At 38.4% G+C, this 15,542-nt stretch overlaps 1 protein-coding gene across 1 annotated transcript in view; it reads left to right on the top strand.

Annotated features, from left to right (window-relative positions):
- The window catches only part of SVEP1 (sushi, von Willebrand factor type A, EGF and pentraxin domain containing 1), a gene marked incomplete at its 5' end in the record, with an annotated part of 192,261 nt that overhangs the window by 65,056 nt on the left and 111,663 nt on the right, over positions 1-15,542 (top strand). Inside the window, 3 exons of the mRNA XM_082626969.1 lie at positions 638-796; positions 1,626-1,805; positions 10,439-10,618. Coding sequence (XP_082483095.1) covers positions 638-796; positions 1,626-1,805; positions 10,439-10,618 — 519 coding nt within the window. The remainder of the gene's footprint in view (positions 1-637; positions 797-1,625; positions 1,806-10,438; positions 10,619-15,542) is intronic.

The raw sequence follows: 15,542 nt of genomic DNA, 5'->3' as shown, positions 1-15,542 counted from the left end.
CCTGATTGACCTTTTTTCATCTTTTTTTTTTTTTTTTCTTGAGCCTGGGAAAAGCAGGGTCTGTGATTCTTTTTTCTTCAGAAGGCTTATTTCCCATCAGTAGGATCATTTCCCTCAAGCCCTTTACTTTCTCCTCACCCTTTGTCCAGTGCTTTGAGCTGAAACAAGGGGCCCAGTGCTTTTTGCATATCTACAGCTATTCTATTCTGCTGGGAGTGAGTGTTGGGGGACACAATGGGGGAGGTGCAGCTGCACAGGTTGGGGGCGTTGATGGAATATGGGGTATACTGTCTTTAGCACGATGTTTTTACGCGTTGAGTATCATTGATTCCTTTTAGTCCCTTTACGTACATTGCTGTTTTGAATTTTCCCACAAATAAGCCCAGCCATATCATGCTGTGATGTGTTGTGATTGTAACTAATTGTGGGACATCAAAGAGGCCACTTCATTACCTGCAAATAGCCAACTATATCACTCTTTTAAAAAAATCTTGGTTTCTCTCCTTGCTTGAATTATACGATTATTTCTATGAAAAGCTATTGTTTGGGACTTTTCCCCGCTAATCAGTTTCCAAAATGTTGTTAACTGTCCGTTGATGTACCCCACATAAAATGGGCTTCCCTGGCTTACCCACAGCTTGCCCATCCGGGACATACAAACCAGAAGGTTCACCAGGAGGAATCAGCACTTGCCTTCCATGTCCTGATGAAAATCACACTTCTCCACCTGGAAGTACTTCCCCTGAAGACTGTGTCTGCAAGGAGGGGTACCGGGCATCTGGCCAGACCTGCAAAGGTAAGGATCCCACCACTGGCAGATAGGAAATATAAAAGCTGATCTCTTTTAGGGAAGTAATGCCGGTGTTTTCATCCAATTAATTGGGCATGGTCTTTAATATTCCTTCCTCTAATCTTATTTGGGGAGAATTCTTTGTTTTTATTATCTAGCATTCCTTATCACTGAACATATCCATATCTTGCTCCAGAGAAAGGAGATCTGAGACTCCACAAGTAATGTGACTATGAAAGCAGATTTAGTATCGGAGAAGATCTAAAATGAATCTAAGAGAGAGAAGTCACAAATTTAACAGCAAATTTGAATAACAAATGAACTAGTTTGGGCTCTGGTGATGGTTAAATCCATTTAAAGAAAATATTTTTATAAGTAAAGTACTTTGATATTATTCATATCAAAAATTTAAAATATTTAATTAGCCAAAGCTGTGGCTCTTGGGATTTGTGGCAGACATGCTTTGCTGGACTTATTTGTTCTTTATTTTATGCCACTCTAACTGAGAAGGAAAATAGCTAATGACATATGAAGGTCAAGAACTAGAAAATTTCATATCCACATAGATATCAAGATTTTTAAATTTCTAAGCTTAAACCATAATATTTAGTCTGTTTTTAAACTTAACTGGAAGCAAATACCTAATAAGCATGAGCCATAAGTGTTCTTCTTCCAAATGTGCACTTAAGAATTCATATGCAGTAAATGGGAATGCTGTTGATAATTTAGCTCTGTGTATACAATGTCCTCTTGACCAGAAAAGAAAAAGTGGGGGGAGGATGCTTTACAGACAGAGACTCACTTTGCTTTTTACTCTTATCCTTGTAAATGTTAGTTGTCCGCTGCCCTGCCCTGAAGCCTCCTGAAAATGGTTACTTTATCCAGAACACTTGCAACAGCCATTTCAATGCAGCCTGTGGGGTCCGATGTCACCCCGGGTTCGACCTCGTGGGAAGCAGCATCTTCTTGTGTCTGCCCGATGGTTTGTGGTCCGGTTCTGAGAGCTCCTGCAGAGGTATGCAGACTGCCAATTCACATTGTTTATTGATTGTCTTGCTCGACCTCCTCAACTTAAACTCTAATGGACTACTGGATTCTTTGTTTCTTTTGATTTCATAGACCGTAGACCACAGAAAGAGAAAAAATTATAGGAGGTTTGAAGTCAGAACTACTAAGTTCAGTTGACCACATCATCATAAACTATGCCCTTTGTGTTTCTTTTATGAACAAGCAAAGGAAAGGCCTGCCTGGGAAAGAAATGGACAGGTTACCTTAAACCTCAGATTTCAAGCAGCCAAGACAGGGTCCAGGGAGAGTTTGGGGACGGTCAGTGTGCGGCTTTGATGTCTACTTTGATTGTAGGACTCCAAGGACCACACCAGTATCCTGTGACAAGAGTAGTTAGCCAATGTATACATCCCCAGCCTTCACTTTGAATAGACAGCATGCCATAGAAAGTGGGAGATTGCTAAAGTGAGATCCCAAAGAGCCTTCTCAGGCCAACAGAAAAGGGGGCAGTACCATAGGTAGAACCTGAGGCTCCCACATCAGATGCAGAGGAAAAACAAGCAAAACTGAGAGTACCTTAATTCACTTCCACTTTTGCTGTCTCCAAGACCTACTTTCCTACTTCTTAGGACCACTGCATGGCCAACTTCCTAGGGTTTCACAAATTGGGTTGAAAGAGAAGGCTCTCTAAGAAGAGAGGGGAACAAGCCAAAGGACTTGAGAATCCTTGCCCATGAAGCTTCTGAATACAGTATTCCCCCCCTCACCTCGGGTTGTCAGATGAAATACAGGACACCCGTTTAGATTCAAATTTTAGATAAACAACAAATAACTTTTTAGTACAATATAAGTAAGTCCCATACAAGATTGGAGACCTTCTTATACAAAAAATTGTTTGTTGCTTTTCTGAAATTCAAATTTAACTGGATATCCTCATTCGTTTGTTTTTATGCTAAATCTGGCAACGTTACCCCCAACACATCCCCTAGGCATCCTTTGGCAATACAGTTTGCTGAGGCTTTGACTGCTCCAAGACCCTGTATCACCCAGCTCACTGGAGTAGGGTAAGAAGTTCTGTCTTCTAGTCTTCTCTTGGCTCCCACACCCATAAGGGAAGCCAACCTACTCACAACTTCAAGGTCATTTGTGAACCCCAGGAAACATTCATGGTTTGTATTCATCGGCTACCAATACTGAACTCATCTATGAATATGAATTTGCTTAAATCAGGTCCCAGTCCAGACCCTTATCTCTACTTACAAAAAGAGAAGGAATCAGCAAATTGAACAAAGGAGACCTGAAAGAAGAGGGGAGAAAAATGGAATCACTGAGATTCAAAGGCAATTACATCGGTAAAATAAGATTAGGATTCCAAGAAATGGGAGAAATCTGAGAGGAGAAAGGAATCTTAAGGAGAAGAAAAAGGTGGCTGACACAATGAACAGACATAGTCAAAAACTAAATTAGGGCCTCCCTGGTGGCGCAGTGGTTGAGAGTCCGCCTGCCGATGCAGGGGATATGGGTTCGTGCCCCGGTCTGGGAGGATCCCATATGCCGCGGAGCGGCTGGGCCCGTGAGCCATGGCCGCTGGGCCTGCGCGTCCGGAGCCTGTGCTCCACAACGGGGGAGGCCACAACAGTGAAAGGCCCGCATACCGCAAAAAAAAAAAAAAAAAAAAAAAAACTAAATTAATAAGTTAGAAAATCAACACAAGAAATCCTCCTGAAAGTAGAGCAACATTTGAAAGATTAGAAAAAAGTTGAAAGAATAAAATGACACGAGAATAGTCACAGGAAATAGACTCTTCACAGAGTAGGAATCCAGAGAGAGAATGGAGTGGAGGAGAAGCACTAATAGAAGATCAAAGAATATAACCACAAGCTGAAATCTTGAAAATACACATGACTGAAATCTTTGATAGTCAACTTAAAATCACTTACTGAGTGCCAGAAAACAAATTATTGAAAACAGATCCATGTCTGGAAATAATCTTATTGAAACTTCTGAAAGCCCTGGAAAAATTAGAAAATTGGGCCTGTTTCACAGTTGGAAATACTATTACCCATAAAGGAAAGGGAATCAGACTTTCCTTGAGCCCATTATTAGCCATTCTAAATGTTAGAAGATAAGAGTATGTTTCCTGAATTCTGAAAGAAAAGAATTAGACCCTAGATTTCTAAACTCCGACAAGCTATTGTTTATGTGGGAAAGCAAAGCAAAGACATTCTTAGTCATACAGTCTCAAATGGTAAAAAGCCTATTACTGAAAAGGTTGATCATAGGAACCTTAGAAATATTCCTGTAAAGTTACATAGTTATTAAGTTCTTTGTAAAACCTCTACCCCCCTCTTCCATATACCTCATGGCAGAAGGTAGAAAACATGACATTTTAACTTTCCACTTACTGACCTTGCAAAGAAGAGTGAGAAAATCAGGCAGACAATCCCTTTAGGATAAGGTCTAGCCCCTGCCTCTTTAACCCTCTACAATCTCCATCCTGAGCCTCGAATCCTACACTAAAGCCTTAAGAAATGGCCATGCCCTCTCAGGAAGCCATCCGTTTGCAAGTTGTTTCAACAGCCTTGATTGTCCAGTCATTCCTTTGGTCCCTGTATATAAGCCCTCCCTGTCGCTGACCTTCTCAGCTGGGATGGGATGACCCCTAACCTTTGTATGTGCATCCACAAACCTGCCCTGCCCACATTCTAGCCCTTGTGCTTTGTGTGTCAGGGTCTGTCGGGGAAGCCCAGGAAATACACCGTCTGTGCTATGGGATAAGGAACTTATTTTAAGAATCAGACCTTACACGATTTTGGAAGGAGCTGGGAAGTGGAAGGTCCAGAAGAGAAATTGGAGCATCAGAGGAGTTACTACCAGTTCAGTCTGAGAATCCAAGCCCACCCAGCTGCTGAAGTGGAACCACAAGGGAGAAGTGTGTTGGGAAGTCTAAGAGAAGCTTTATCTCTGTGTAACCATGCCCTGATGCTCTACAGCCAAGAACCCAGCAGTGAGCTTGGGGCCACCTTGGGTCAACAGGGTCAGCAATTGGGATGTGGAGTGGAGGTGACCAAAGACAAGCTGGAACCTACTGTGCATGTCTGCATTTGTCCATCACTGATTCTGCCTGCAGTGATCACTGCCTCTCTTCCACCTTCCAAGATCAAGTGCAGGTTCTTCTTTTGATCAACCCTAAACTGGCCCACAATAAGGGGATTCTGACAGTGTTTCCCAGCTTAACCAACTTGTTACAATACAAACCACCGTACTTACTTTAATTAATTAACTGATCGATCACCTCTGCTAGTCTGTGAGCTCATTATGAGCACAGAATGTATCTTCCCCCACCCCCGCTAATCCTTGGTTATATTTCTGGTAAATATGGATAAGTACATTGACAAATAGATACACTGACAGTCTGCTTGTGTCACTTCCCATTATGCAGTCCCATTTTTAAAAAGCAGCCTTGTTGTCTTTTATGCAATTTGCATTGATGTCCCCGTGTAAGTAAAATAACTTTAATCAAAATTAGAGTGATGCTCCAGGATGTGAACTTTTCTAAGCTCCCTTTAATTTCACCTCCAAAAAACTACTCCCTAACTTACCAGTGAACAGAGTTGTCCTGAACGAAGGTACTAAGTCAGGCTCTTCCTCTGGCTCCTCATTAATGGATTTAGTTATAGGCATACTTCGTTTTACTGAGCTTTGCTTTATTTTACTTTGCTGATGTTGCAGTTTTTACAAATTGAAGGTTTGTACTGATAGCAACCCCACGTTGTCAGAAGATGGTTAGCATTTTTTAGCAATAAACTATTTTTAAGTAATGGATGTATATTGGTTTTTAGAATAATGCTAGTTTGCACACTTAATAGACTACAGTATAGTGTAAACATAACTTTTATATGCACTGGGAAACCAAAAAGATCGTGGGACTTGCTTTACTTCAATAGTCACTGTATTTGGTGGTCTGGAACTGAGCCTGCAATATCTCTGAGGTCTGCCTGTACTTGAGGTATGAAACATATACCATAATTCATTAATTCAAAAACACTTTTTCCCCACATCTTAACTTCCTAAAACTGAGATGTACCTCAACAACCATGGCGTTAAATCCTTTCACAGACATTATTGTTTCTTTATTAGCAGCTTATAAAATAATGTTGTGCCTTACAATTGGGGCGTCTGGGATTCGTTGAAATATGGCAGTTATGTGGGAATTCACTTCTGTTTCAGGAGGGGTAGTATGGAGAAAGTAGCATTTTACAGATCTAATTTAAATCTATTTATAAAGACAGAGAATAAGTTTATTTTTTTCTTGAAAATCTTTCTAAAAGTGAGGCAGAAATGAAAGACCAGTGTAAAATATAAAACCTTTTACAAATTTCATGTTACATCCTAAATGTTTTATAGTGTTAAATAATAACTAATAGGCTTGATTCTTATTCCTCCTATACATTCTTCATTAAAACGCTTACACTCTGAATTTTATCTGAATTACACATTCCTTTCTAAACTAGTAAGGATTCCTTTGTGGTTTCTCAATGATAACTAGCTAAACCACAACATGAAAGTAAAGTAAATTTTGTGATAGTATTTTTCCTGAGAAAAACGTTCAGGCAACAGTGAGAACCCTCCATTTAACATCAGATTTTTTTTATTTTCAGTATAGAAGCTGTCAAAATTGGGAGAGTGACAGGAAGTGTAAATCTGAGAAAAAAATCTAACGAGTCTTTCCACTGAGAACCAGATCAAGTTCTCACATTGTCTGCTACCTAGTAGACCATTCTCTTGAAAGACTAAGTTGCTGTTTTCTAAAAAGACTAAATAAATATTTAAGGATTGCTTTAACATGAATGTCAGTCAAACATTTATTGCAGAATTTTTCAGCTTATTGAAATAAAAATATTTTTGAAGTTGAAACTCATAAATAAGCATGTTCCTATCAAAAATGATAAAAATGGTCATTCTTGGTTGAAGAGGAGTATAAAATGTTTAAGAACTGAATAGGAATTATTACATATGCTTTGTTTTCCCTGAGGAGCAATGAAAGTTTATTAAAACCAACACTTGAGAAGCAATGTAATTTGCATATGTATGAAACACCAGCTCTAATTTACTATCAGTTCTCTTGAGAGATGTTGCAAGTTCATTTCGTCTCAAGTTGGAAAGCTGAAGTCATTTCAGCAGTTTATTGGATCAAAAGCAGTTGTTTAATATGATTTTCTATATTTTCTATATTTTGATCATAGTAATTTGTCTCATTCACTTTTAATCCTACCTGGCTCTTGGTATTGTGCTACGCCTGATGAGTGCCCTCAAGAAAAGTTAAAATATGGGAGGCAAAATATTTCTACACCCTTAATGGATACACTCAATAAAGATTCTACTTACATGGTGGACACACTCAATAAAAATCAAAATGTGGAAGGCAAAATAATTCTACTCATTTGTCATTAATATTTGACTTTGGTCCAAACCATCCCAGTGATCAAAAGGCGAGGGCTTATGGTTTAACTTCTAATCTAATTCTTGAGTTTTCTCTAAGGAGTAATCAATCCTAAATGAATATTTCATGCACCCAATATTTATGTTCTGCCAACTAATATAATTTGAATGGGTTCCTTCAGAGTAGATTCTGTGAAACTGGACTTCAGTTGAATATGCACTGAATATTTTACCCCAACTTCCTTTCCTATTATTTTAAAGTTAAGCTTTCATCATAAGTAACTGCATGCTTCATATGAAAAATTGGCAAATGCATAAAAGAAGGAAAAAGACATCTTACCCAGAGTCTCAACAAAGTTCTTGAGTCCCAAGTGATTTTGTTCAAAAATATTTAGAGATTTCTCTGTTGTCTTGTGGCCTTTAGTGTTGCAGGAGTGTTATCTGAGAGAAAAGTGAGATTTGTTCTTTGCAGGGGGTTTTGCTTTTTGTACAGTGCCTGATGCTTATTGGATTATATCTGTAAGCTATTAAAATGAGTATCCACGCCCATCTGTTGGCATATTCAACAAGAATCGACTCTCTTGTGCTCTCCATATCTGTTTATGACCAGGATGTACATGCCATCTGACTGAAAGGGTGCACGACCGTGGGTCTCTGCAGCCCCCCACCTCTCCCTCTCCCTTCCCTGCACTCTCCTTTCCCCATCCTCTTCCATGTCTCCCCCTCCCCTCCTCTTCCTCTCTATCACCTGCCTTTCTCCTCCTCTTCTCTTCCCTTTCTTCTCCCCTCTCCTTATTCTCCCCCTTTCTTTCCTCCTTTACTGGCCTTTCTCCTTCTCCTGATTTGAAATCCTGATTGGAGTGGGTCTAAGCTAGAACTGGAGAAAAAGAAGTGTAGAAAGAGTGTAAACTCTTTAGAGATAATTTTACCTAAAGAAGAACACATAATAGATTGGAGGCTCCAGTAGGGTATAGAATTTGATGGAGTTGAAGCTCTTGAGGGAATAATCTAGGAAGATAGGAGGTCGTTGTCAGAGGAGGGTGCATGGATTGATGCTGGCAAGGTCTAGAGGATAAAGCAGTGGAGGGGAGGCTGAAATAAGGTGAACGATGTGGTTATTGGTGAAGAAGAGGTAAGGAATATGACTCTAGGGTATTGGAATGATCATCTACATAGATCATGAAATCACCAGCTTGTGTGTGTGTGTGTGTGTGTGTGTGCGCGCATGCCAGAGAGAGAGAGAGAGAGAGAGAGAGAAATATAAAATCATTAAAGAATGAGAAGTGGCCAAAAGGTCAACAGGCAACTGGAGAGCGGGGGTGGGGGAGGAAGGGACCTTTTTCCTCCCTCCAGGGAGCTGGAGGTGTTTAGGAAGAAGAAAGAGAATGATCTGGGAAGGCAATAAAGAGCAGGTCCTGTCTATAAGAGACAATAAGATTTTTTACTAGGATGAGAAAGTAAGGAAAAGTTCATAAGAGAAGTTTAGGATAGGACGGGATTTATTGAGGACTGATCATGTATTCCAGAGGGCAGGTGCATGAGTTTGTGAGTTAGAGTTGGATCAGAACTGTGTGGGGATGACCCTGGTAGACGAAGCGATTGTCCTGAACAAGAATATAGGGCCTGCTGGAATTGACTGAGATGTACTCTAAGGCACTTTATGGGATTTGGGTGGGCTAGGCGGTGGTAGACTGTTGCCGGAGCTCAGAGCACAGATGTCATTTGGGAACCTGCAGGAGCAGTCCGAGTACCTTCTTGTAGCTTCTCTGATGTAGCGTTGAGGCAAGAGAGTCAGGAGTGGCAGCACTGGGGAAACGCACAGTTCTCTGGACAACCCATGGCACTTCTGCTGCTGGAGGTGCTGAGGCTGGCTGAGGCACAGGGCCCTTTCCAGCCTCCAGAGCTTAGTAAATACTCTTCTAGCTCCTTTTTCATGGTGGTTTCAAAGTCAATAGAGAAAGGAAGTATATCACCAGTTGTAACCTGGTCACTTCTCAGACCAGGGGAACATGATCCGGGCTCACATGCTCTGCCCCTGAGCAAGGTTGGAACACACACAAATCCCATGAGCTGAAGAGGCAAAAGAGCTTCCCTTGGAAAATTAACAAAGGAAAAATGAATGGATGCTGGGCAGAGGGAATTAGGGTTTGCATATACCTACTGGTATCAATGACCCAAATAACTAGGTCATAAGACAATTAAGGGTTTGTTTTTCTCTCACCTGAAAGGACAGAAGTAGGTAATCCAAAACTGCTATGATAGCTCATTGTCATCAGAGACCCAGGCTTCTTTTATTTTTTTGCTCTACCATCTTAGTGCATGAGACTTACCCTGTAATATGCTGGGGCCCTATCCTTCATGTCTGTATTTCAGGACAAAGAAGGAGGAAGAGGGGAAGGCAAAAAAGTACTCTCTCAACTGAGACAGTCCCCACTCAAAAGCTTTTCCAGAAGTCCCATACAACCTTAGCATATATGTCACTGGCTCTCATTTGTTGTGATGGAGGTGGAGAATTGTTATCTTCTAGCTGTGCCTGTTACTATGCTGAATAAAACCGGGAGGAGTGGTTATTGGGTGGGCAACTAGCAGTCTCTGCCACAGCAGCAAAAACAAACAAAACAATGATAATGCATAAGTCAATATTATCATCATGAGCTAGGATTTGCAGGAAGCGTCTGGGAAGAAAGGGGTGAAAAAGCCAAAAGGACCAGAATTGTGGCTAGAGTAGAATGCTGGAGTTCAAGATTGCAGAGGCTGAGCAGCTGTCAAGAGTCTGGGATCATTAAAAATCCAAGGATATGCCCATGAGGTCTGAAAACTGAATAGAACCTGATCTCTGTCCTGGAAAAGACCGCTTCCTTGTGTTAGAACGTAGCCTGGAGAATCACAGCAAAGGCCCAGCTGAGGGCTGCAGGGACCTCCCTTTGTAAACCATCCCCAATCTCCAGCCATCATTGTCCATTTAGGGCCAGACTCCTTAAACAGCTTAAGTTTCCCACCTATAGACAGAGGTGGAACACAATGATGTTGTTTAGGCCATGCATTTGATAAAACATAGGCTTTTAATTATCCCAGACTAACTCAAAATATAATGGTGTGTTATTTACTGTTTGTAATTTGTAGGCCTTATTAAATTTATAATTATTATCTTTGTCCTCATTGAGTAGAATATGATCTAATTGTTTTCATTTCACATAGTGAGAACATGCCCTCGTCTCCGCCAACCCAAACATGGCCGCCTCAGCTGTTCGACCGGGGAACTGTCCTATAGGACAGTGTGTTTGGTCACCTGTGATGAAGGGTACAGACTAGAAGGAAGTGCTAGGCTTACCTGCCAAGTAAACGCCCAGTGGGATGGTCTAGAACCCCGGTGTGTGGGTAAGTTCTTAGAAGGCATGGTGCCTTGGATGGGTCATTTCTCTTGCTCTCTGGTTTCTCCTGTTTTCTGTGAAGACCTAGAACTAAAAACCGACTCATTATGGGTATAAATACACATCCATATGTATAGGTATATGGCGCTGTAGATACATGAACAAATATGTAGTTTTATTCCCCTCCACTGGTAAAAAGACTTCTCACCACAATCCAGTTTTCCGAATCCCTAAAGTTTACAGCTTCAAATGGTAATGATTTTTGTTTTAATTGGGGCAAATTTGGATGGATTTCTTAATAGCAAATGCTGTGTAATTCCCTCAATTTTTAAAACACAATTTACCTTTACCTTGTTGATGAAAGGACAAAATTATGAACCAGTGAATGTTAAGATGGGCCGTAAAATTCTCTTTCATCAGAAGATTTTCTGCCTTGTCCTTCACAAAGAGTTGTGACATCTCAAACCTGAAGTCGGGTCCAGAATGAATAAACTCAGTAGCTCTTCCAGTTTGCTGCATCTTATACACTGTTGAAACATTAACGATGGTAATAATGATGATGATGAAATGATAATAGCTACCATTAGTGAACCCTTACTATGTGTCAGATACAGTATACCTGGGAGTGCTAACAGGTATGTCATTAAATAACCAACTTCCAAAATAGGAAGAAGAACTATATATAGGGAATAAATTGAGGTATTCCAGGATCCTAGATGGGAAAACTAGGTACTATAACTATCTCTATTTTTTATAAATTGATTTACAGGTTTATTCTAGAATAATCTAGTATTGGGTTCAGGGCTGATAATAAGGGAGGGTGTCACCAGAAAGGATATTGGCCTTTACTGAGGGGTTCAATAACAGTCCAAGAGTTGACCCTCATGGTGCAGGCTCAGAAAACTTATAGGGGAGTATTATATATTTAAATAATAATTTAATAATAAAAATAACAAGTAGAGTTTATTAACAATGAGATACTTGTCATGACTACTGAAAGACATAGGCCTGACAGGAATTATATTTCCCTGGAGGCAGAAGCTACAAGGATTCCCAAACCACAAACAGACTTAGTTGGCATAAAACCAAAACAAAGGGAATTAGCTTCTCCAGATAGTTCACAGAATTAAATGAAGATGATGGATCTATCCACCATAAAAAGGCTGCTTTGGCAATGGAACATTAAACCTCAATAAATCCATTTAGTTGGAACATTGTCTCCCAAGATTAGAATTTGTATCTAGATATTAATGTTTACTCTTGAGAATCATCTATTTCACTGGCTCCACGGATGAGCAGCTTTTCTTGTGAGGGACCCAGTCTTTTATTTAAAATGTAATACATTTAATAAGGTTACTCTGGAGTTATTCTTTAAAGAATTTAAATTTATTAAGTTTAACTTAAAATTTTAAAATTCTTTAAACTTTAAGAATTCTCTTTAAAATTATTGTGTACATCTCTGTAATGATTTAAAGTGTATGTCAATCTTGGTAGATTTGAAGTGTAACCATCAAAAGGAAATTATATCCTTATTTACAATTTATTGGGGAACAACTCACCGTAGCCCCCAAATTCTGACAATAACGATAATTACTATGAAATTTTCTACTTAAAAAATTGATAGACATGAATAGAAAGCGTATTGACGAATAGATAGTTGCAAAACAGGAAAATTTTGAACATGAGGTACAATGAGGGAGAACTTATTCTCACCATCATAAGACAGATTATGAACCCACAGTGATTAAAACGGTACAATAATGGTACAAGAATGCACAGAACAATGGAAGCAAACATGGCTCAGAAACAAACATTATTTTTTGTAGAAGAATATAATATTCAATAAGGGAAATTTTAGATATCAGTGGGGGAAAGAAGCTTATCTAAAAATTAGTCAGTTTTGGCTCACCTCATTTTTAAAAATCACTAAGTTAATTTAACTAATTAATTAAATGAGGCAAATTAAGGAGTGAAATGTAAGAAATAATATGGAGAAAATATGGATTTTTAAGGAGAAGAACTTCATAAAAATAAAAAGGACAATAGATTTGAATACATAAAGATGTAAATTTCTGTACTTCAAATGAATTCTCTGCATTATTAAAATGCAAACAAGAAAAAGTTATTTGAAACACATAAAAAAAAAGTCAGTGTTGTAACATTTTCTGACATATGAAACTAGACCAAAACACAAAAATATGAAGACTCCAATACAAAGAGAGATAAAGGAAATGAATTAAATGAACAAAGGAGACGTTTTAAAAATACCATTAAAAAATAAACAATGAAATTGAGAAAATTCTAGAACCAAAGTTATGAGATATGGGTTAAATTATACACTGATAAAATTTCATAGATATAAATATTTTCATTATTAAACAGGAAGAATGAAAATAACATTAAATTCAAAAGCTAGGAAAATAATGATTGCAAGAGAAGTTGAAAGAAGTACATAATAATAATAAAGGAAGATGAATTATAAAAGGAGATGGAATGCAGTAGAGTGGATAAGAGGAAAATCTTTGAATAAAGTAATAAAATAAATTTTAAAAAGAAGAAAGAAAAATGCAAAACTAGAATTTTTCCAGGAAGCTATCACAAAGGAATATATGAGGTCTGAGGTTTTTATTTTATTTTTTAAAAATATATTTATTATCTTTGGCTGTGTTGGGTCTTCGTTGGTGCGCATGGGCTTTCTCTAGTTGTGGTGAGCGGGGGCTACTCTTTTTTTTTTTTTTAACATCTTTATTGGAGTATAATTGCTTTACAATGGTGTGTTAGTTTCTGCTTTATAACAAAGTGAATCAGTTATACATATGTTCCCATATCTCTTCCCTCTTGCGTCTCCCTCCCTCCCACCCTCTGTATCCCACCCCTCTAGGTGGTCACAAAGCCCTGAGCTGATCTCCCTGTGCTATGCGGCTGCTTCTCACTAGCTATCTGTTTTACATTTGGTAGTGTATATATGTCCATGCCACTCTCTCACTTTGTCACAGCTTAGGGGGCTACTCTTCATTGCGGTGCGTGGGCTTCTCATTGCTGTGGCTTCTCTTGTTGCAGAGCACGGGCTGTAGGCGCGCGGGTTTCAGTAGCTGTGGAACGTGGGCTCAGTAGTTGTGGCTCACAGGCTCTAGAGTGCAGGCTCAATAATTGTGGTGCATGGGCTTAGCTGCTCCACAGCATGTGGGGTCTTCCTGGACCAGGGATCAAACCCATGTCCCCTGCATTGGCAGGCGGATTCTTAACCACTGCGCCACCAGGGAAGTCCCAGAGGTCTGAGGTTTTAAAAGAATAATAAAATACCGTACAATACATTTATTATGCATGATTTTCTAAGAAAATGAAAATTACTAAATGAATCCAGAAGAAAAGTAGAAAAGCAAGTATATAGTTACCTATGGGTAATTTACAAAACAATGGAAATGTTATCAGAGTTTAATTACTCCTCCCAAAATGAGGGATCAGTGAAACTCTTTCAAACTTTTTAAAAGCAGTAATTCTCATACCATGTAATTTGGCCCAATTAGTGGAAAGTTAATCAGTTCATACTATCAGACTATTATTATTCTATTGCCAACCTGACAACTTTTACCAAGAAAAAAAAAAAAGATAGAAAGCTACGACAGCAAATACACTAGCAATCCACATTCAAACGAATGGTCTGCCAAACCTAGTAGAGGTTTATCCTAGGAATGTAGGGAGGGTTTAAAATTAAGTACTCTATCAACACAATAAATTACTTCATTATAAAAAATAGGAAAAATTCATATGCTTGCTCAGTATAAGATTAAAATGTATTATTATCATTTAAAACACATTTTTAATAGAACTAAGAAACTCATATTGATTACTGACATAATAAAAAAAGTCCATCTTAAATCTGCATCCACTTATGGAAACAGTGTAGGCAGTCTTATTAAATCTGGAAATAGAAAAGGATTCCAGAATCATCCGTATTATTGAGCATTGTTCTTCTAAGCTTTAGCTCTTGTAATAAATCATAAAGTTAGAGCTTAGAGGATTCAGAATCATCATTTGTAAACTATGTGTCTACCTCCAAAAAAGAATGAACCTACTAAAAGACTGAGAGTTCATTAAAGTCATAAGAATATCAAATAAACAACCCTTCTATATAAATGATAAACAGAATATATAGAGAAAAATCACTTTCAAAATATCTATAGAAAATATAAAATATTTAAGAATAACCTTAAACAGAAATGTGTGGAACCTGTGTTACACAAACTACAAAATATTACTGAAAGACAAAAAGAACACCTTAATGTTTTTATAAAATTTTATCAAAATGTAAGTTCTCTCCAAATATATGTATACGTAAAATGCCATATCATCCAATAGCCCAAAAGGGTTTTTCTTTTTTGCCCCCTTTTTGGAATTGGGGATTGACTCCAGGATTCATCTGGAAGAATGTGTAGGCAAAACTCACTGAAATAAGATTGAAAGGGAAGAGTAATAAAGAGTAGTAAAAAGAAAGTAGCTCTACTGGGTTTTAAAATATATACTAAAACTGCAAAAATGAAGAGTATGCAAGAATTGCCATCAGATCAATGGGACACACACACAGACACACACCCTGCATTAAGTCCTAGTCTGATTTTCCATTCTATCTCCAGTCTAACTAATTCTACCTAATTCATTTGCTGTTCTTCATCTGTGCTGAAAATAACATCATTAAGAGTCAAGGCCCTAATTATGACATAGTGATTCTAAGGAGAGTATAAAAACTATTCTCATTATGTGCTTGCTTAAAGATGGCACAAAAAAATTCATAAAATGGAAACTGATTGCCGAATTATCACTTATTCCATGAAAGATAGAATCTAATTCACTATTTTATACTTTGTAGCCATAATGTAATATTCTGCAAACTGAATGAAGGTGCTCGAAGCAAATGATAAAAGTTACAGTCA

The sequence above is a fragment of the Mesoplodon mirus genome, assembly GCF_964341445.2.
Source record: "Mesoplodon mirus genome assembly, chromosome: 1".
In the NCBI taxonomy this organism is placed as follows: domain Eukaryota; kingdom Metazoa; phylum Chordata; class Mammalia; order Artiodactyla; family Ziphiidae; genus Mesoplodon; species Mesoplodon mirus.
The sequence above is the reverse complement of the archived record's forward strand: the minus strand, read 5'-3'. Positions and strand labels throughout refer to the sequence as shown.